General features: G+C 39.5%; 1 protein-coding gene across 1 annotated transcript in view; it reads right to left on the bottom strand.

Moving 5' to 3' along the window:
- Positions 1 to 13,091: 13,091 nt before the first annotated feature.
- EDNRB (endothelin receptor type B) overlaps positions 13,092 to 22,065 on the bottom strand; it is a 28,493-nt gene continuing 19,519 nt past the window's right edge. Inside the window, exons 3-8 of the mRNA XM_043478075.1 lie at positions 21,481 to 21,593; positions 21,142 to 21,346; positions 19,367 to 19,516; positions 18,199 to 18,332; positions 17,521 to 17,629; positions 13,092 to 15,614 (exon numbers count right to left, since the gene is read on the bottom strand). Coding sequence (XP_043334010.1) covers positions 15,480 to 15,614; positions 17,521 to 17,629; positions 18,199 to 18,332; positions 19,367 to 19,516; positions 21,142 to 21,346; positions 21,481 to 21,593 — 846 coding nt within the window. The 3' untranslated portion in view covers positions 13,092 to 15,479. The remainder of the gene's footprint in view (positions 15,615 to 17,520; positions 17,630 to 18,198; positions 18,333 to 19,366; positions 19,517 to 21,141; positions 21,347 to 21,480; positions 21,594 to 22,065) is intronic.

Below are 22,065 nucleotides of genomic sequence, written 5' to 3'. Positions count from 1 at the left end.
ATGACTCTTCTTCCAAGTAATAGAGCTGAAGGTAGATGCTAGGTAATTGTACATAAGTGCTTTTTAAGAGATTTTACCATTTGGGATGAACATTCAAGACAAGAAAGTCAGGCTATTCCTCTTATTGTCCATAAATGGTGGATTGATTCACATGGAACTCACCATGACATATGGAGAAGGGCATGGCAACCCATTCCAGTATTTTTTTTTTTTTCCCCTTTATTTATTTATTTATTTTTTTCAGTGGGTTTTGTCATACATTGATATGAATCAGCCATAGATTTACACGTATTCCCCCTCCTGATCCCCCCTCCCACCTCCCTCTCCACCCGATTCCTCTGGGTCTTTCCATCATTCCGGTATTCTTGCCTGGAGAATCCCATGCACAGAGGAGCCTGGTGGGCTACGGTCTGTAAGGTTGCAAAGAGTTGAACATGACTAAAGAAACAGCATGCACACACATCATGACACACAGTGATGGGTTTTTTGGATTGACACTAGCCTCATTGACTTGTTCTCAATTACTGCTGTGATTGAATAGCATACAGTGTTTTAGGATGTATTAGGGTATATATATTTATTATTCTATTTGTTATGCCTTGATCTATTGACACTGATTCACAACAGATTGAAAACTTAAAGCTGAATTTCGAAAATAACTTTTCAAGCAATAGGTCTGGAAACAAGGTGACTTTTTGGTATATATTTTCTTGGTAAAGGCAAACTTAAAATGTTTTTTTGGAAAGAGTACATATTTGTTAAGATGTCTGGCTGGGTAAGTGGGACTTACAAAGAGGCAGAAGAAGGAGAAGTATTCACAAACTTCCAAGAAATCTATAATTTCAACTCAAGCTGCTGCCCAATATTTATGGAAAGCAATTAAGTAACTTTCTCATGTAATAATCTCAACAAAGTCCTGCTGTCCCCACCATGGTTTATTATGTATAAGGAAGATTTTCTGTAGAATTTATGTATTGAATAGCATCTGTTTCAGCATTCCAAAATGTATTTTGTAGATATACAATAATGTGTGTCTAAATAACAGCTTTTTAGAAGTCAAGGAGAAAATAGTGACTTGAACCAAGGTTAATCAAAAGAGTTGTTTCTAATATAACAGAGATGGGAATACCAGCCACCTAACCTGCCTCCTGAGAAATCTGTATGCAGGTCTAGAAGCAACAGTTAGAACTGGACATGGAACAACAGACTGGTTCCAAATCAGGAAAGGAGTACATCAAGGCTGTATATTGTCACCCTATTTAACTCATATGCAGAGTACATCATGAGAAACCCTGGGCTGGATGAAACACAAGCTGGAATCAAGATTGCTGGGAGAAATATCAATAACCTCAGATACGCAGATGATACCACCCTTATGGCAGAAAGCAAAGAAGAACTAAAGAGCCTCTTGATGAAAGTGAAAGAGGAGAGTGAAAAAGTTTGCTTAAAGCTCAACATTCAGAAAACTAAGATCACAGCATCTGGTCCCATCACTTCATGGCATATAGATGGGGAAACAGTGGAAATAGTGACACATTTCATTGTCTTGGGCTCCAAAATCACTGCAGATGGTGACTGCACCAATGAAATTAAAAGACACTTGCTCCTAGGAAGGAAAGCTATGACCAACATAGACAGTATATTAAAAAGTAAAGACATTTCTTTGCCAACAAAGGTTCATCTAGTGAAATCTATAGTTTTTCCAGTAGCTATGTGTGGATGTTAGAGTTGGACTATAAAGAAAGCTGAATTTATGCTTTTGAACTGTGGTGTTGGAGAAGACTCTTGAGAGTTCCTTGGACCACAAGGAGATCCAACCAGTCCATCTTAAAGGAAATCAGTCCTGAATATTCTTTGGAAGGACTGCTGCTGAAGTGGAAACTCTGGTACTTTGGCCACCTGTTGGAAAAAAATGACTCTGATGCTGGGGAAGATTGAAGGCGGGAGAAGGGGATGACAGAGGATGAGGTGGTTGGATGGCATCACCAACTCAATGGATATGAGTTTGAGAAAGCTTTGGTAGTTGGTGTTGGATAGGGAAGCCTGGTGTGCTGTAGTCCATGGGGTCACAAAGAGTCAGACATGACTGAGCAACTGAATTGAACTGACAATTACATCACTATTTTTTAAAAAGTTTTTTTCTCTCTCTCTTCTCCAGTTTATACCCAGTCTCTCCTTCGTGAAATCCAATCCCATCTCCTCATGCTTTCTCAGGACTCTCTTCTTTACACCATTTCCCAAATTCTCTTCTTTCTGTATCTTCAAACCTCTCCCACTCCAGCAATTTAACCCCATCGTTATATAAACTCTGTCAGGATTCTTGTGTATTTTTTTTTCAAAAAGACAAATGTTGTAGAAGTTCTTCAAGTGCAAGCGACGCCAAGTCAAATATTTATATGTTCTTCCTTTACTCTCGGCGTGTCAGGTGAGAGCATGTGTGCGTACACACACACACACACCCTTCATTAGAGGCTGCCTTTCTCTTGTGGCTCCCCTCTCAGTGAACAGCATCGCCCAAGTCAGACACCTGGGATGTGTCATTGACTCTTTACCTACCTGACTCCCACTTTTCATTCATCACTAGGTGGGGTCCTGTTGATTTATTTTCTAAATATCTCTTTTGTCCAGCTACATCATTCCAGAACTATTACCCTAGTCTAGGGTGCAATATCGGAGCAGGCAATGGCACCCCACTCCAGTGCTCTTGCCTGGAAAATCCCATGGACGGAGGAGCCTGGTAGGCTGCAGTCCATCGGGTTGCTAAGAGTTGGACACGACTGAGCGACTTCACTTTCATTTTTCACTTTCACACATTGGAGGAGGAAATGGCAACCCACTCCAGTGCTCTTGCCTGGAGAATCCCAGGGACAGGGGAGCCTGGTGGGCTGACGTCTATGGGGTCGCACAGAGCCAGACACGACTGAAGTGACTTAGCAGCAGCAGGGTGCAATATCTGTTACCTCATCACCTATGGCCTTTTAACCCATTTCTAGAATTCCAGTTTTGCCCTCATTCACTGTCTGTAGTAGGTCCATGATCATCTCTCTAAGTGCACATCCTGGATTGAAAGTACTTAGTGTCTGCCCATCACTGTCCAGGTCAGATTTGAAACTCTTACCTTTGAAGGGCCTTTCTGAACTGGATTTTGTTTACTTGTCTATCACTATTCTCTTGCTCTGATGCCATACACACACAGAGTTCAGATACACAAACATACATATGCACACACAGACACACACCCATGTACATACATATGCACACACACACACACACATCATCAGAGATCATGTCCTCTCTCATCTCTAGGCTGTGTGTGCTGTCCTCAGGAGAAATCTCCTTGTTTTGGACCTTGGAATGGCTAACTCCCACTCACTCTTAGACTTCAGCCTAAAAGTCACCTGCCCTAGGAAGCCTTCCCTAAATGCCACAGAATCCAGGCTCCTCTGCGCTTTGTTTTCCCTGTAAGAGTTCTTACTGAGTTCCACATGTGTTGTTGACTTTTGAGAGGAGTAAATGAACGGTGTTGCTTACCTCAGATTTACAACTTGGCTTTCTCCACAATCTGTTTAATATGTACTGAACAGTGAGGCCAAAGTTGACTATGGTGCCAATTTAAGTACTTGAAATAATAAAAACTTTCCTAGTTTTAAAGTACACTAGGATAATGCTAATTGACAATACTAATTGTTAATTAGGATAATTGATTAAGTTATGTTTCAACCTCTTGGAAAAAAACAATTTTTCTAGCACCACCTACAGTGTAATAAAGTGGACTTCATGTTCAGCCATTGTTTTCTTTTTCCCCTGTTTCCTTTGGTTTGCTAAAAAGTTTAAACTTTCAAGAATTAATTTAGTAAGTCATTCAAATTTGCCTGTTTATTATGTTAAATGTATTATACTTTTAAAATCCCCTTTGGAATTTAGTTGCTTAATCTTTAGTAAACATTACAAAATGCTTCTATATTGCCTATTTAGTAAAATAGCCTTGTTATACTTCTGCCAACCCCAAAGTATTCAGACACTCTGCAAATAATAAACACTCTGATTAATATGTGGCATTAAAAAATCTAGCCAGAATGCTTACAGAGCTTATGACCCAAGAAATGCATTTATATGCCTCTACCACTATTCCATTTTTAAAGATTAATTTTTACATTTAACAAACTAACATATGTGCCCTGGTTTATTGTAAGAAGGTTTATAATGAATACTAGCTGCTTCCTGCCCCTCCCCCATCCTTTGTTCCTGTGAATTCTGCATCCTTAAATAATATCTTTCTTTTTTCCTAGCCTTTCAGACTTTTCCTTTCACATTTCTGAAAACATAATTTACTGCTATTTCTCCATTTTTCAATTAGGTGTTATCTACATTTTTCCTGTTTTTTTTTCCCCACTTCTTAAATTGTGAACTACAACACAACTACAGAAGTGGGCATAAGACATGTATACTTAAAGAAATAATTATACAAATTTAGTAGTATATAAAGCACATCATATTTTATGTAATATGTTATAGTATCAACATATGCATACATAATATATGTAAACTTATATTAAATATATAATATATAATACATGTATGTATAATATACTTGTGTGCCTGCTAAGTTGCTTCAGTTGTGTCCAACTCTTTCCAAGCCTATGGACTGTAGCCTGTCAGGCTCCTCTGTCCATGGGATTCTCCAGGCAAGAATCCTGGAGTGGGTTGCCATGCCCTCCTGCAGGGAATCTTCCCTAGCCAGGGATGGAATCCAAATCTCTTACCTCTCCTGTGTTTGCAGGCTGGTTCTTTATCACTAATGCCACCTGGGAAGCCCCATGTATAAACGGCAAGCCACTCCAGTATTCTTGCCTGGAAAATCCCATGGACTGAGGATCCTAGTAGGCTATAGTCCATGGGGTCTCAAAGAGTTGGACACGACTGAGCGACTTCACTTTCTTTCTTTCAAAGTACATGTTGGGCTTCCCTGGTGGCTCAGATGGTAAAGAATCTGGTTGCAATGCAAGAGACTCGAGTTCAATCCCTGGGTCAGGAAGATTCCCTGGGAAAGGAAATGCAACCCACTCTAGTGTTCTTGCCTGACAATTCCCATGGACAGAGGAACTTGGCGGGCTACAGTCTATAGGGTCACAGAGTCAGACATGACTGAAGTGACTTAGTACAGGCACAAAGTATATATTTATATATAATATAGTTGTTACTGTTGTTATTTAGTTGCTCAATCCTGTCTAACTCTTTGCAACCTCATGGACTGCAGCCTGCTAGGCTCCTCCGCCCATTTGGATTTCCCAGGCACGAATACTGGGGTGAGTTGCCATTTCCTTCTCCAGGGGATCTTCCCAACCCAGGGATCGAACACACTTCTCCTGAATTGGCAGGCAGGTTCTTTACTGCAAGCTACCAGGGAAGCTATTACCATATATAGCCATATTATATATATCATATATTATGTATTAATATGCATGCTATTGTACAGGATACTATAAATTAATATAACAAATCATAAGCATCTCTCTAAAGCTAGAAGAGCCTCATGTATCTCTTCCAAATCACAATGATCTCCTATCTCCCATGAATAACCGTCATCCTTCCTGTGTAATTATTTTCTTGCTTACCTTTATTTATGTATGCATAGACCTTTGCCAACAAAGGTCCGTCTAGTCAAGAATATGGTTTTTCCAGTGGTCATGTGTGGAAGTGAGAGTTGGACTGTGAAGAAAGCTGAGTGCTGAGGAATTGATGCATTTGAACTGTGGTGTTGGAGAAGACTCTTGAGAGTCTCTTTGACTGCAAGGAGATCCAACCAGTCCATCCTAAAGGAGATTAGTCCTGAGTGTTCATTGGAAGGACTGATGCTGACGCTGAAACTTCAACACTTTGGCCACCTCATGTGAAGAGTTGACTCATTGGAAAAGACCCTGATGCTGGGAGGGATTGGGGGCAGGAGGAGAAGGGGATGACAGAGGATGAGATGGCTGGATGGCATCACCGACTCAATGGACATGAGTTTGAGTAAACTCTGGGAGTTGGTGGTGGGCAGGGAGGCCTGGCGTGCTGCGATTCATGGGATCACAAAGAGTCGGACACGACTGAGCGACTTAAACTGACGTATGCAATACCATAAAATATAGCTTGGTTTTGCAAGGTTTTGAAATTCATGTTAATGAAATCAGACTGATGGAACTCAGTGGTTCTCAGTAGGAGGCAGTTTGGCCCCCACAAGACATTGGACAATGTCTGGAGACATTTTGTTTGTAACAACTGAGTGGGGGGATGCTACAGGCTTCTACTAGGCTGAGGCTAGGGATGCTGCTAAACATCTTAAAATGCATAGGAAAGAATCTTTAATAAAGAATTATTGGGCCAAAAATGTAAATAGTGCTGAAGTTGAGAAAACCATAGTACAATATTTCACTCTATGGCTATGGACCACAAAATCTAGCCATAGAAAGTATCATGGATAGAGTTAGAGTTTTTCTATTTTTGGCTGAAACAAACAATACTTCTCTGAACATTCTGGTATCTGTATCCTGATTACATAAGCAGTATCTCTACAAGTAGAAATTTTGGTCATAGGATGAGCATATCTTCAGCTTTTTTAGGTAGTCAGCAATTGTTTTCCCTGGCATGCTGTAGTCCATGGGGTCGCAAAGAGTCAGACATGACTTAGCGACTGAACAACAATAGCAGTTGTTTTTCCCAAGTCGGTGTTAGGTTTGTATTATACAAAATTAAGACTTACCTCTGTGGCACCATAACCATTACACACGTTTCTTTCCCTTTTTTTCCTTCCAATTTATTTATATCACAATTTCATTTGTGTCACAAGATTATTTAAAACAACCTTCAGTGTTCACATTGACAACAACATATCCAAGTCATGTAGGTATGATTATTTTTTCTCTACCAGAAAAAATTCTGGAGATGAATGATTACCTAATTACTTTGTGTTTGCTTACATTCTATGCAACTGTTATCCATTTATCCTCAGGTGCTTTAATAGACTTACACACTCCTATAAATATGGTCAAGTATGACAAACAATCTCCCTCTTCTGGTTTTTTCTTGGTGAGCTCCTCCCCCTGCTCTTCAGCTCTAAACTAGACTGATTGCACAGTAGACAGGTTAAACAATATTTCCTCCCCCTCAGTTATCTTGGGAATAGTTTCTGAGCCTTTCCTGTGTGGGATTCACCTGTTTCCTGGATTCCTTAATTTCCTTCCTCAGTTTAGCTTAAGCACACTTTGGTAGAAGAGCATCACATTCTACTTTCCCTCAAGTTCATCTCTGAAATCCTTGCATTGTGTTTTATTTTATTTCTCCTATAAATTTTCATTTTTCACGAGCATGTTTTCCATCTTTGAACATTCCTTTTGTTTATACAACATCCAGTTTTTGCTGTTCATTATTTATTGCTCTGGGAAAATCAGTTATGATTTTGCTGCATTTTTTCACGTTTGTTTCCCCAGTCCCTTTGCTTTTTTTTTTTCCTGTTTGTTTTGGGTTCTTCCACTTCAAACGTTTTTCTAAAATGTCAACAGATCTTTGCCTGATTATTCATATTTCAAAATGTGGCACTAGGTAATTCTAGGTATGTGGTGGGGAAGAAAACCCACTGCAATGAGAACTTTCCCCCCCACCCTCAATAGAGATACCTGTAGACATTATTTTTCTTGAGTTGAGCTGGTTATTTCCTCAGAACAGAATCTTCAGTCTCCTGCCGGGACATACAAGACTGCTAGTCACTCTTCTGGTGTGTCTGGTAGGGGATGAGGCCTGAAGCTCTCACTGTCTATAGGGCAGTCTTTGCTTCGTCCTTTTGATTCCAGTAAGGGATCTCTTTCCCCTCCCACCTTCTGCCCTCCATGTGACCATAGAGCTGACCTCCACGGACCATGACCTCCACAGATAACCTGGTGCAACCTCTCCGGAAGTTCAGCCACATGTCTTCCGCGGACTAGGGGTGCTTACGGGTTTGTACAGGCTAGAGAGGGATGCTCCAGTCTGATCTTTTAGACTTATCATCAGTCCTTTTGTTTCTTGCTTCACTTCAGTCCCTTGTCTTCAGAGGGAAAGAAGACACCTGCCCCTCCAACACCCGAGTCTCTTCTGGGCTGTGAAACATGTCGACCTGCCTCTCTGGCAGTCACCGCATAGAGAAAGCCCGAATTTGATGGAGTTGTATCTCATCTTTCTGGTTTTCATCTTACTCACTTCTGTTAATATTTCTAATCAGATTCTATCTTCTCTTTCATCTCTGTCTTTGTGGGTTTATACCTTAAAATATTCTTTTTCTGTCATTTTAGTGGAGTTTTGGAAGGAGTATGAGGAAAAAGGCATATATTTTTAATACACTAATGTTAACCAAGAGCCTAATCCTCCTCTATTGCTAAGGTGGCATGATATATGACATATGTATAAAATATGTATTAGTGAGTGAATGGGAGATGAGAAAATGGAGATATATTGTCATCATTGCCGTCATCATCATCATCTCTCTCTCTCTCTCTCTCACACACACAGACACACACACAAACTGCTCCTGATGAAGTCTCTGATGTTTTTCAAATTTCCAGTTTCAAAGATCACTTTGAACATTCTCATTTTACTCTGGTTGACAGCTTATTCCTTTGTTTCTGCACCACCTTCCCATGACTTTAGTGACATCAGCCTTCATTGTCCCATGCAGTCTCTTCTGAATTTTCCTTCTCTGTCCACCCTCTTGCATTTGTGACCCCTGTTATTTTTATTCTTTTTTCTACTTTTTCTGATTCTCCTTGAACCTTTTCCCCTTTAATGGACATCTCTAAACTGTGGTGGCTCAGATGGTAAAGAATCTGCCTGTACTACAAGAGACTTGGGTTTGATCCCTGGGTTGGGAAGACCCCCTGGAGGAGGGCATGGCAATACACTCCAGTATTCTTGCTTGAAAAATCCCCATGGACAGAGGAGCCTGGTGGGCTACAGGCCATGGGGCCACGAGAAATCAGTCATGACTGAAATGATTAACACAAACCGTGATAAACACATCTTTGTCTTGAACCTTGACATAGCTCCTAAATTTCTCCGTGGATGTTTCATGGTACCTTAAACTCATTCCATCTCAAGCAGACTTCATTTCATTCCCAGAATTCATTTTTGTCCTCCAATTTAATTGCTGCCTTTCTTTCCCCTTAATGTTGTTTGTCTAAGTTGTGCTGGTGTGCTAAGTTGCGTTAGTCGTGTCTGATTCTTTGCAACCCCGTGGACTGTAGCCTACCAGGCTCCTCTGTCCATGGGGATTCTTCAGGCAAGAAAACTGGAGTGAGTTGCCATGCCCTCCTCCAGGAGATCTTCCCAGCCCAGGAATTGAACCCTTGTCTCGTGGGTTCTTTACCACTAGTGTCACCTGGGAAGCCCTTATCTAAGCCAGGGACTGGCAAATGTTTTCCGTAAAGGCCAAGTAGTAAATACTTCAGGATTTGCAGTCCATGAAGTTTCTATCACAACTGTGCTATTACAGTGAAAGGCAGTTATAGTCAATATGTAAAAAATGGATGTGGCTGTCTTCCCAGGACGTTATTTGCAAAAAAAAAAAGGTTAGTAGGCTGGCTTGGCCCTTGGGCCACAGTTTGCTAATTCTGGTTAATGGCCCACCAGCCAGAAACCTCTTAAAAAGTTTACCTGCCACATCTTTCTGCTTGAGTAGGTTATGATGACTGTCTTTCCAGGACTGTCCTCCATCCTCTCCACACACATTCCTCCCTCAGACCCTCATGTCTCTATTCTGTCTCCTTGCTTTCTGTCTCATAGGCTCCATGCTGCTTCCAAACCAGTGTCCTATGGGAACAGAATTTACCCTGTTGCTTCTTATTTAAAATACTCAGTGTTCTGCAAACATCTACATTGCAGAGCTTCCTCAACGTTAGATGCATAAGAGCTACTTGAAATCTTCGCTAAATTAAAGACTTCTGGGCCCCACCCCAGAGATTCTGAAGATATGAGTTGAAGGCCAGGAATCTGCATTTTAAACAAACCTCTAGATGGATTGGCACATGTGGTCCTCAAACATTTGAAAAACAGTAGCCTTAGAAAAAAAGGGCTTCCCTGGTGGCTCAGATGGTAAAGAATCTGCCTGCAATGCAAGAGACCTGAGTTTGATCCCTGGGCCAGGAAGATCCCTTGGAGAAGGGCATGGCAAACCACTCCAGAACTCTTGCCTGGAGAATCCTATGGACAGAGGAGCCTGATGGGCTACAGTCCACAGGGTCGCAAAGAGTCAGACATGATTGAGTGACTAACACTTTCACTTTCAGCCTTGGGAAAGGGCAAACCCCTCTGCATGGAGCACAGGTCCTGCATGACCTGTAATCTCTCCAGCTCCACCTCTCATAACTCATCCTTCAACATGCTGTGGGTCAGCCCTTTTCTTGAACTGGCCATACTGGTTCATCCTCTTTTTCTCCATTAGAGAGTCACTTTGCCAGTAATGTCATTATCTCCTGGTCTGTTGGGTAAACTTCCTTTAAGGTTCAATTCAAGTCCAACTGCTCTGATGAGTTTCCCTGAACTGTCTATTCTTACTGTGTATGTATCCATATTCTAGAACCTATAACATATTAGCTGCTTTAATTTGTTTATTTGTCTACTTTTCCCATTAGAGTGTGAATTTCTGAAGGACAGAGACTATGTCTTCTGCATTTGAATATACCTATATCCAGTGGTCATGTATGGATGTGAGGGTTGGACTGTGAAGAAAGCTGAGTGCTGAAATATTGATGCTTTTGAACTGTGGTGTTGGAGAAGATTCTTGAGAATCCCTTCGACTGCAAGGAGATCCAACCAGTCCATCCTAAAGGAGATCAGTCCTGGGTGTTCATTGGAAGGACTGATGCTGAAGCTGAAACTCCAATACTTTGGCCACCTCATGCGAAGAGTTGACTCATTGGAAAAGACCCTGATGCTGGGAGGGATTGAGGGCAGGAGGAGAACGGGACGACAGAGGATGAGATGGCTGGATGGCATCACCGACTCGATGGACATGAGTTTGAGTAAACTCTGGGAGTTGGTGATGGACAGGGAGGCCTGGTGTGCTGCGATTCATGGTGTCGCAAAGAGTCGGACATGACTGAGTGACTGAACTGAACTGAACTGATGTTTTAGACGGTACATTAAAATTACATATTAAGATTGATGCTTTCAAACTGGTGCTGGAGAAGACTCTTCAGAGTCCCTTGGACAGCAAGGAGATTAATCAGTCAATCCCTAAGGAAATCAACTCAATATTCATTAGAAGGACTGATGCTGAACCTGATGCAAAGAGCCAACTCATTGGAAAAGACCCTGATGCTGGGAAAGATTGAGGGCAAGAGGAGAAGGGGATGACAGAGGATGAGATGGTTGGATGGCATTACTGACTCACTGGACATGAGTTTGAGCAAACTCCGAGAGATAGTGAAGAACAGGGAAGTCTGGCATGCTGCAGTTCATGAGGTCACAAAGAGTTTGATACCACTTAGCGACAGAATAACACAATGCTATAAATGTGTTGATTTGATATAAAGGTTAGACTGGGAGTGTTACTATCTATGTTTTATAGATAATTCAACTGGAACTCTGAGATGTTAACTGACTTGTTTGAGATCAACTGAAGTGCCAAAACAATCAAGAATATCACTTTTATTTTTTTATATCTGGAATTTTTTCCATTACACATGCTGCCTTCCTACCATGATGGAGTTATTCCCTGGGCTGGTGAGCCTTACATTCTGGAAGTGTTCAGTGGGATTTTCTGATTTGGGTATACACATTTGGCCTGTTGATTATTTAATGTTGTCACTTCTGTGGCTGACTAATGACTGAAAGCAAGTCAGTCCAGCCAGATACATTATTCTTCATGAGTTTGGCCTCTGAACTGTTTGGATTTCTAGACATTTCCATCTTAGTGCTGCCACATCTTTTGGTTTTCTTTCAAGAACCTAAATTGTATTTGTTTTGCCTACATTGACTATCATGAATCATGTGGGCATTATTATTATTATTGTGACTTGATAACTAATATAGTTGAAGAGAAGGTAGGCTTTTTGTTGAATCCTTAGAGAGGATTCTGCCTGGGTTTTGCTTTTTGTACTTCTCACATAGCTGCTGAATTCAGAACATCTATATCTCAAAATAGATGGGGGCTTCCCAGATGGTGCCAGTGGCAAAGAACCCACCTGACAATGCAGGAGACATAAGAGATGGATGTGGGTTCTACCCCTGGGTTGGGAAGATCCCTTGGAGGAGGACATGGCAACTCACTCCAGTATCTTTGCCTGGAGAATCTCATGGACAGAGGAGTCTAGCAGGCTGCAGTCCATGGGGTCACAAAGAGTCAAATGTGACTGAAGTGACTTAGCACACAAGCATTTCTCATAATGCCCAGCTCAGATTAGGCAACTTGACATTCAGAAAAGGTGTGGAATAACTCATACAAACCTCTGGAATACTAGGCTGAGTTTAAGATAATTATTTGGTAAAAGGGTAAATGCAAATTCTTGATTATTTTTATCAGGGAAAGAAAGAGATTGTATATTAAGAGATAGAGGCATGTGAACCATGAAAGCTGCAAAACACAGTTATTTAGTGGTCACTTCATTTTGTCTTGTACTAATTTTTGCTGTCATTTCTATCTCCTATCAAGTAACAACCGACCTCTTATTTTCTTAATTTCATTGCATCTTTCACTTAGTAAATACTCAAAAGGAGCTTGTGAAATGAAATGAGTGATTCCAAAATCTCATTTCAGCCTTTCACCTTTCATCTATGGTACAGTAATAATTTAGACAATGAAATGCTACCCAGGCAAGAAACCAGAGATGGAAAGACATAAGGCGCCATTGGCAATTATCAATCAGATAACCTCAGAAAATTGAATGTATATATGTATCTGGTTACTCGCAACAATAAACCATTAACAGAAACTTGGCATTTTAATTTAAGAACTTTCATGTTTTCTTGATGGTTGTGTGTTTAACATAAGTAATGTCCATTCATGACATTTATATTTCCTTTAAACTTTAATACTAAATTAGTGTTTAATAAATTATTGCTTGCGCATTGAAAAAATAAACTTTTTTTCCAAAAACAATTTAAATTTTTATTGATTTTGTTTACATCATAAAGAATTAGCAACTATAGTAGTTGCCACTTTAAGTGACCTCAGAGAAACAAAATATATAATTATTTCACATGGTTATATTACAATTTCATAAAGTTAGTTACAGCATACTCATGCTTTGTTATAAACTGTATTCCTCTGGCCATATATTGTAAGCTATCAATATTAATGCACACCCATATTAGCAAATATAAAAGAGAAAATCTAAAAGTGTCATAAGTCTTTTAAGCTCTATAACCATGTTAACACTACTTTTGTCCATTGTTATATTATGCAGTTCTTAATACTAGAAAATATGTTTGAAAATCAAATGGTAGCCCCTTTCCCCATATTGATTTTATTTATGCTGAGAAATCATGTTTGTTTCTTACCAACCTTTGTCAGTCTGTTCAAATTTTGAATCAACCATTTTTAGAAAAGCTACTGAACATGAGTTCATTATAAATAATGCATGCATATACTTTCTGTGTGCAGTTTAAAATTTGGCAAGATGTTCACAGCCCATGATTCTGACACAGAGAAAGGGCATTATAATGTAAATGAGGAAGAAACAAAATGAAATGGTCACAAAATGAGCTCAAATTTAAATAGGAATAAAAAAATCCATTAAACTGAAAACAGTAGTGACCCCAAGTTAATTTAAGATCTGAAGTTTGAAATGTCTTTTGTCATGACAAGGATCTGAAAATGTGATTGGGAAGACATTAATAAACGAGACTGTGATGTGTAAATAAATTCCATGTGGCATATGAATCCATGACTTGTCTTTCCTTCCTGGCATTGTTGGGTTTTTGGTATCATCACATTAGGTGCTGGAAAGCAGCGTTGCTCATTTATTCCCAACATGTGGTTCTGGGTTACCAAAAAAAAAAAAAAAAAATCAGAAACTCTGTTATATTTTAAGACAGAGTTAAAGCTCTTGGGCCCAATTTATTCCTGAAGCCACTCTGAGAACATTGCACTGTGTTTTGCTGGAACAGAATCAGGACCTTTTGCATTGATGTAAAGGGCAATGACGAACATCAGGCTAAGAATGGGAATCTGTCCCCTTGGGTCTCCTCCCGCCCCATCTCATTTCCTCTGTCTTCCGTTTTTCTCTCGTACATACTTTCACACACATCTCATCTGAGTTAACCTAAGGCACTTTGCTGGGGAGATGAAAGAATTCGGCAAGAATGCACAAAGTTAAAAGATTCTTAACAGTCTCATGTGGCAGTTTTGCCTGTGACAGGAAAGCACCGCATCCAGAACTCTTTTCTATTAGTTATTTACAAAAATAATATAAAAATTAGTAATAAGCTTTAAAGGTGACTGTTACACTGACTGTAATAGCTATGATCTTAGAGACAGTATTGTAACTATCACATGATACATATGCCAGATACCGTCTTAATTGCAGAGAAGATGTTGCTGTCTCCTTTACCATATGGTCAATGCTCCAGGCAGCTCACATTCCGTCCATGATGGGGTTACTGGCATCTCTCCATTGTGAAGGTATGAACACCGGGGCCTGCCCTCTGTTTAACATCTACACGTTGTGTATTGTAGCTAAGTATTTACAGATGACAAAACTAAACGTACAGCATTTAAACTACAGTGGTAAAAGAAGAATGATTTAATAATCCTCAAAAAAATTGTAGGTAGTCCTTTCTTTGCCAAGTACACGAATAGGCGATTTCAAAGCAGTGTCTTGGGATGGCATTCCAAAACTTCTCTCTCTGTCCATTTGTGACATTTGATCTTATCTGAATGTAAAGTTGCATGATTTTCAAAAACCTCAGTCTCTCTGATTCTCCCTCCTGATCATTTAACTATGTCTCTAATGTCAAAAATCCACCAGCTGAACTATTTTCACGTGTTGTTTCCAAATATAGTCCCACCAATGATATGAGACTTTAAAAGATTTTTAAAATTTTAAATTGAGTAATTTAAATTTCATCTAAAAATTCTGTTTTGCAGTGACACATTTTTCCTTTACATCAGATTAATCTTGATTTACAAAAATAAACATCTTTCACAGGAATTCTGAGTGAACTCAAGTTAAATGTAAGTGGTGTATGAATAGACCAGAAGTTCTGAAGAGCTATAATATAGTGAAGTGCTAACTGTAAAGAATTAAGTGCTTTCACAATGAGGCTTTCTTAATTCTCACTGCTTGTCTTCTCAAGCTGTAAACAGCTTATCAAACGTCATGTGGAACTCTTGAGTGTGAAGAAAATAATCATTCTTACATTTGTGCATTGTTTTGTGCAAACACACACGTTGTTTTGTTTCACTTTGGCAGACACCCCTTTGTTTGAATGATTTCTGTCCAAAATAAAGAAAATGAATATTCCTTCTTTCAAGATGAGCTGTATTTATTACTGGAACGGAAGTTGTCATATCCGTGATCGTTAGCTTTGAACTTTAAGCACGACTGCTTTTCCTCCAAGGACTGTTTTTCTTCAAATGATTGGCACCAGCAGCATAAACATGACTGCACAAAACAGAGTTACTTCGTTACAAGTTTACATCAAGTTACACTATCACAACCCTCCCTGCTCATCAGAATTCTGGCTTTCTCTGCAGGAACAGCAATTCCTGGGCCACTTTCTTGCCATGCCCTTTTATTTTCCCCTTAAAAACATATAACTACAGAAGCAGTATATCATAATTTTTTAAACTAGAAGCTACACCCGAAGAAAAATGTATATAATTAAACTTCTTCATCTTTTAATTAAAATGAAATAGACAATTCTTGGATACTTACTCTTGGTTACTTGAGAAATACTCTTAATATTTGATAAATATATAACTCAAAGCTTTTTTCCTATGCAAGTGGAAATATTACCATAACCATACGTACATAATGATCTATAACTTTGTGGGCATCAAAATAATTGTAGCTTGTTCTGCCCATATATTTAAGTACACAACTAAAATTGTCAGCAGAGATGCTACAGACCCATGTTGACGTCTTCCACTCTGAGAATATGGTGCCCTAGAACTTCCCCCCTAATCCCATAGAAATGGAATGGCGGTTTACAGTGGTGAACTGAAAGCAGCTCCTTTGTCCCTTTCCTGGTTGCCTATTTCTGTTGACTTCTAACCTTAAAAGAACCTAATTATAGGCTTCTCTGGTGGCTCAGAGGATAAAGAATCTGCCTGCAATGCAGAAGACTGAGGTTCAATCCCTGGATTGGGAAAATCCCCTGGAGAAGGTAATGGCAACCCACTCCAGTATTCTTGCTTGGAGAATTCCATGGACAGAGGAGCCTGGGGGGCTACAGACCATGGGGTCTCAAAGAGCTGGACATGACTGAGCGAGTAACACACCCCTAGGGATTTGATCACTAAGCAATTGAAACTAACTCCTGACTTAATAATGCTCAACTGAGTGCACAAGATGCCTTGTCTAACCTGTTGATGCTTTTCCTAGATAAAAAGAAGTAGGACTAGGTCTGTACCTGTAGCAGTCCCCCCAAGGAATCCTGCAAGCAGATCACTGGCAAGAAAACATCTGAAGAGAGAGCCAGACAGTCTGCCTTCCATGGAGAGGTAGAACCCAACCTTCTGCCTGGATGAGTCACTGAGATTCTTTTCCCTCCATCTTTCCCTTTAAAATTTGTCATGACTGAACAGAATCTTTGGAGTTAGTCTCTGAGTCCACCATCTCCCTAGATTGCTGGCTTTTCTGATGAAAGCATTTTTCTTCTTTATTAACACTTTCCTCTGGAATTATTGGTGTTTGAACAACAAGCAGCCAACCTGGGTTTGGTTACACTAGGAACAAGTGGATATAAGGGAAGGAATATTTTATTCCATATTAGGTAACTGAAGGAGTGAATGAATGGGTGGATGTTACACACAAATGGAAGCAGCCAAATAAGGAATAATTTCATGTATTCTATATCAAGGAACACTGCTATCAAATGAAGGCAGAAAAGTGAAGGTAGAACTTGAATTACGTTGCTTTGTTTGACTTGTAATTCTTACCTATGTATGAAAAGGAGACTAACTTAGTTATAATTAGCACTGTGCTACCTAGTCCAAAATCTTCCAAAAAGGGGAATAGTGCATTTAATTCATGTGTAGCTCTTATTTTATCATGTGATAGCATTCAGATATCAATGCATGTAATTTTTTACTCATTTTCTGAGTAATTCTATGAGTAAAACTGATTGGTTGAGGCAGTAGTGAATGGTTGACTGGGATTTGTAGGGAGAAATAGATTATAGTGATTTAAGAGCAAAATTTGTATTTAAAGAATCATCTATCATGTAATATAAGGGAAAACTATAAAACAATTGACTAGATCACTCTGGATAGAAATATTAATAGTTTGAAAGGGTTATATTTGATAGCAGATTAAAAGGGTTTTTGATTTTTGAATACTCTCTTACCTTAAAGCAGTTTTTGAATCTTTTGCTCACCAAATACAGAGCTATTGGGTTAATACAGGAATTCAGGGAGGCCATGTTGATGCCAATGTAGTCCAATACCAACAAAAAGCTGCAAAAATAATACAAAAATTTATTTATGTGCTTTGAGCACATATGCTTTACAGACATTTGTGTTTTATAAATTAAAAAATTACCCATTTATAATTATTTTGACTTTATCACTAGTCTTTGCTGATTTTGATCTCTCTCTGTCTCTCTCTCTTTCTCTTTGCCTCTGTCTCTTTCTCTTATTCTCTGCCCCTGTCATATCCTTAACCCCCATTACCACTCCCACGCTCAATTCTCTGCCTTAAGATGAAATCTATTTTGTAGGTGCTCAGGCTGTCTAAAAAAGAAAGGATTTACAAAGTGCAATGGAGAACCAGATCTGGTATTTTCAATCATGCCACTCACTCACTTGGACAGCCCTGGCTCTCCATTCTCAGTGTTCCAAAGTGCCCCTTACTTCTCCGTTGGAAATAGAAGTAAAGGTAAAAAAAAAAAAAAAGTTGGGGGGCATCTTAAATCTCTCCCTTAGGATTAGAAAAATGGTACTCTCTCTTCCTGCCAATGAAAGTAATCAATGGAAAACCTGAATGGCATTTATTTACACAACTATTTCTATTTTACCTTACTTACCTCAAAAATTCACATCTACGGGGATCATGCTGATCATAAAGAGTGAGCTTCAAAATTCTGCTAAGATGAAGAGGAAGCCAACACAGAGCAAAGACAAGGACCAGGCAAAATACTGTTTTGGCCACTTCCCGTCTCTGAAATAAAACCGCAGTCAGACTCTGTAATGGATGGCTCATTATAATCACAGCATTCTCTCTTTCCAAACAAAATGTTTAATACTGTTCACAAAAAGTCAGTGGCATTTGTAAAAATTCAGGAGACAGAGTTTTAAACTGAATAGTTACTGTGAATTAGAACCTAAATGACTAAGATTCATCTTTTTCTTTAAACTTTTCATTTTGTGTTGGAGTATAGCCAATAAACAATGTTGTGATAGTTTCAAGTGAACAGCAAAGGGACTCAGCCGTACATATACATATATCCCTTTGCCCTCAAACTCCCCTCCCATCCAGGCTGCCACGCAACATTTAGAATTCCATGTGCTAATATAGTAGGTCCTTGTTGGTTATTCATTTTAAATATAGCAGTTGTGTACATGTCCATGTCACACCCCGTAACTAGCCAGCCCTTCCTCTCATCCTAGAGATTCATCTTTAAAAAGTAATGGCTTATATGTGGAATCTAGAAAAAATGGTACAGATGAACCTATTTGCAGGGCAGGAATAGAGACACAGACATAGAGAAAGGATGTGCGGACACCATGCAGGGGAGAGGAGGGTAGGATGAGCTGTGAGATTAGGTTTGACATAAATATACTACCATGTGTAAATGGATAGTGGGAACCTGCAGGATAACACAGGGAGCTAAGATCGGTGCTCTGTGATGACCTGGCTGAGTGGGATGGGGTGGTGGTGAGAGGGGGGTCCAAGAGGGAGGGGATATATGTATACATATAGCTGATTCATAGCAGAGACTACCACAACACTGTAAACCAGTCATACTCCAATAAAAAATGGTTTATCTAAGAAAGTGATGGCTCTTTTTACATTCCTTTAGATTATGTAGGATATCTCCAGAAAGATAATATAAAACATATTAAGAATATGAGACTAAGAAAAAGGAATAATGCTCTAGTATATGATACTTTTAGTTTATTATCACCACAATAATTTTCATATTCATAATTGAAAATGTAATCATGAATCAGCAAATATTTCTATTTCCTTACCTGCTTTAAGTGATCATTTAAAGCAATTTGCATGCCACTCTTCTTTCTCAACATTTCACAAGTCATCAGGGTATAAAACAATGCAGTGATGGCCAATGGCAGGCAGAAATAGAAACTAAATAGCCACCAGTCTTTAGCTGTCTTGTAAAACTATGGGGAAGAAAGGATGTTATAGTTAATATTTCTCTGTAAGAAAATCTTACATATCAAACATTAAAAAATGCTCATCAGGAATAAACTTCTAAAGTAGATCCATTTTATAAATACTATGTAGAATCTTTCAGTAGAATCTTTATTCTACTATGTAGAATTTTTAGTCTGCTGAACAAAAAATTAAGTGAAACAAACTTTTCCTGAAAGGCGTTTCAATTCTCTAAGGCAGTGTGCTATAATTAAATATAAAAATGTAAGCAACTGGGCAAAATTTTAAATACTTGATAACTCAAATATTTTTGTCTTCACATAAGTGAAAGGAATTCTTTGTGTGAAATACCACATCTGGATGTGTAAAGATATTCTAGTGTTTTGGGGAACTTCTCACACTTTAACAAGTTTGTTTCTGGGGAAAGCAGGTAGGAAGAGGTCTATAGTAATCATTTAGCTCAGGGATGTATGCATCTAAACTATCAACTAAAAATCAAAATTGCTTATAAAATGACTTCTCTCGTACTCTTTCTCTGTTCTTTTTTCCTTTTCCTTTTAAAGATTGTTGTTCCAGATATGTCTGTTGTAACAGAAGTTATGGAATCTATGCAGTACTTTGGGCTTCCCATGTAGTGCTTATGGTAAGGAACCCGCCTGCCAATGCAAGAGACATAAGAGATGGGGGTTTGATCCCTGGGTCAGGAAGATCTCCTGGAGGAGGGTACAGCAACCCACTCCAGTATTCTTGCCTGGAGAATCCCGTGGACAGAGGAGCCTGGTGGAGTATGCTCCATGGGGTCGCCAAGAGTGGGACATGACTGTGACTTGGTGCACCCCCATGCAGTACTTTTCCCATTGTAACTAATAAGAAACAAGGAAACAGCAGTTTCATTTTCAGTTTCCCATTAAGGCCCCTCTTTCGTCTTTTGTTTATCATGATCTATACACATATACCTAAAGTCTCATATAAACTTACATGTAAAATAGAAAATAATTATTTGTGACATTTGGACCCACTCCCTTTGCATTAACTCCTCCTCACCCTTTCTGTTGGGAAGAGCCTTTTTCACTTAGGGTCTATTTTCTGATGACCCGCATTGCTATTTTCCCCCATTTCCTAAATAAACACTCTTAAATAAAGACAAGATGAAGTTCTTTGCAATGGCAGCTTTCATTTTAGAGAGAGGACAGGCTTGTCATTCATACCAAGATTCATCAAGTCACGTAGATTTCTACCAGTCTATCCATACCAGGGTGACTTCTACTTGATCATTCCTTTAACCACACACTCCCGCCAATGACTGCTGTGTTGCTTAATGCAAAATATGTTGTAGCTGCCAGTTCTTATGTGAATTTGAGTAGAAAAGCTATAAATTCCCATCAATTCTCCTATGTCAACTTGGCTTATCTGTATTCCCGAGAACCAGGGGATTCTTGGAGAAGTAATGACCTAGCTTCTTGCAGCATGGGTCACTAGTCCCGCTGTTAACCCTGAGGTCCTGGGACCTATACTTTTAATTTATGCCAAGGACAGTCATAAATCAATAATTTCCCAAGAAGAGGAGATTGGGGGAAAATAGGTAAACATTTATAAGACAAGAGCAGAAAAGGGAAAGAAAAGTAAAATTTACCTGCATAAATGCTGTTTTCTGAGTGGGATGGAGCAAGCAGATTCTCAGATTATTTCCTATGTGATCACTGGTAATTATATCAAAACCCACGGCCTCAGGGACAGCCAGAACCACGGAGACCACCCAAATTAAAACAATTTCTACTGCTGTCCATTTTGGAACCCCGATTCCTTTGATCCGACTCCAAGAAGCAACAGCTCGATATCTGAAGAACAAAACAGAATCAATTGCCAAGCTGGGAGAGCCTGGTTTTTATTGAATTACAGTTTACTTTCTAAGTAATGTAGCAACCACTAGGATCGTGGTCAGGATATATGTTGCTTAGACACATGCTCTTACCTGTCAATACTTAGAGCACATAGACTCAGCACAGTGATGCCCACGGAGGCCTTCTGAATGAAAGGCACCAGCTTACACATCTCAACCCCAAAGGGCCAGTCCTTGGCGAGCAGCTGCATTGAGGAGACACAAGCTCTGTTAGGGAGATGTACACAGGGTGCTCTTGAACTGTATGTGCTACTTAGTGGAGGTGAATGAGCTTGTGGAGTAAAATAACAAATTCCAGTTCTTATTCTTTTTCTCATGGACTCCTCTGAAAATCACCTGCATTTGTGAGATATTTGGAACAAGAGAGGACTGGCAATCATGAAAGGGCAGCCAATTCGGGAGAATGAGCTACACATGAAGAAGAGTTTAGGGTCCAGGTCTCTTCTATTGTAGGGCCAACTGGGGCCAATTGCTCAAGTTCTCCTTTCAAAAATGGAAGCTGCTATATAGCACCAGGAGCCCAGATAAGTGCTCTGTGGTGATCTAGCAGGGTGGCATGGGGCGCAGTGGGAGGGGGGCTCGAGCGAGAGAGGATATATGTCTACATATTGCTGATTTCCTTCATTGCATGGCAGACACTAACACAGCATTATAAAA

This window comes from Cervus canadensis, chromosome 9 (genome assembly GCF_019320065.1).
Source record: "Cervus canadensis isolate Bull #8, Minnesota chromosome 9, ASM1932006v1, whole genome shotgun sequence".
Classification (NCBI taxonomy): domain Eukaryota; kingdom Metazoa; phylum Chordata; class Mammalia; order Artiodactyla; family Cervidae; genus Cervus; species Cervus canadensis.
This window is presented reverse-complemented; position numbering and strand designations above follow the sequence as displayed.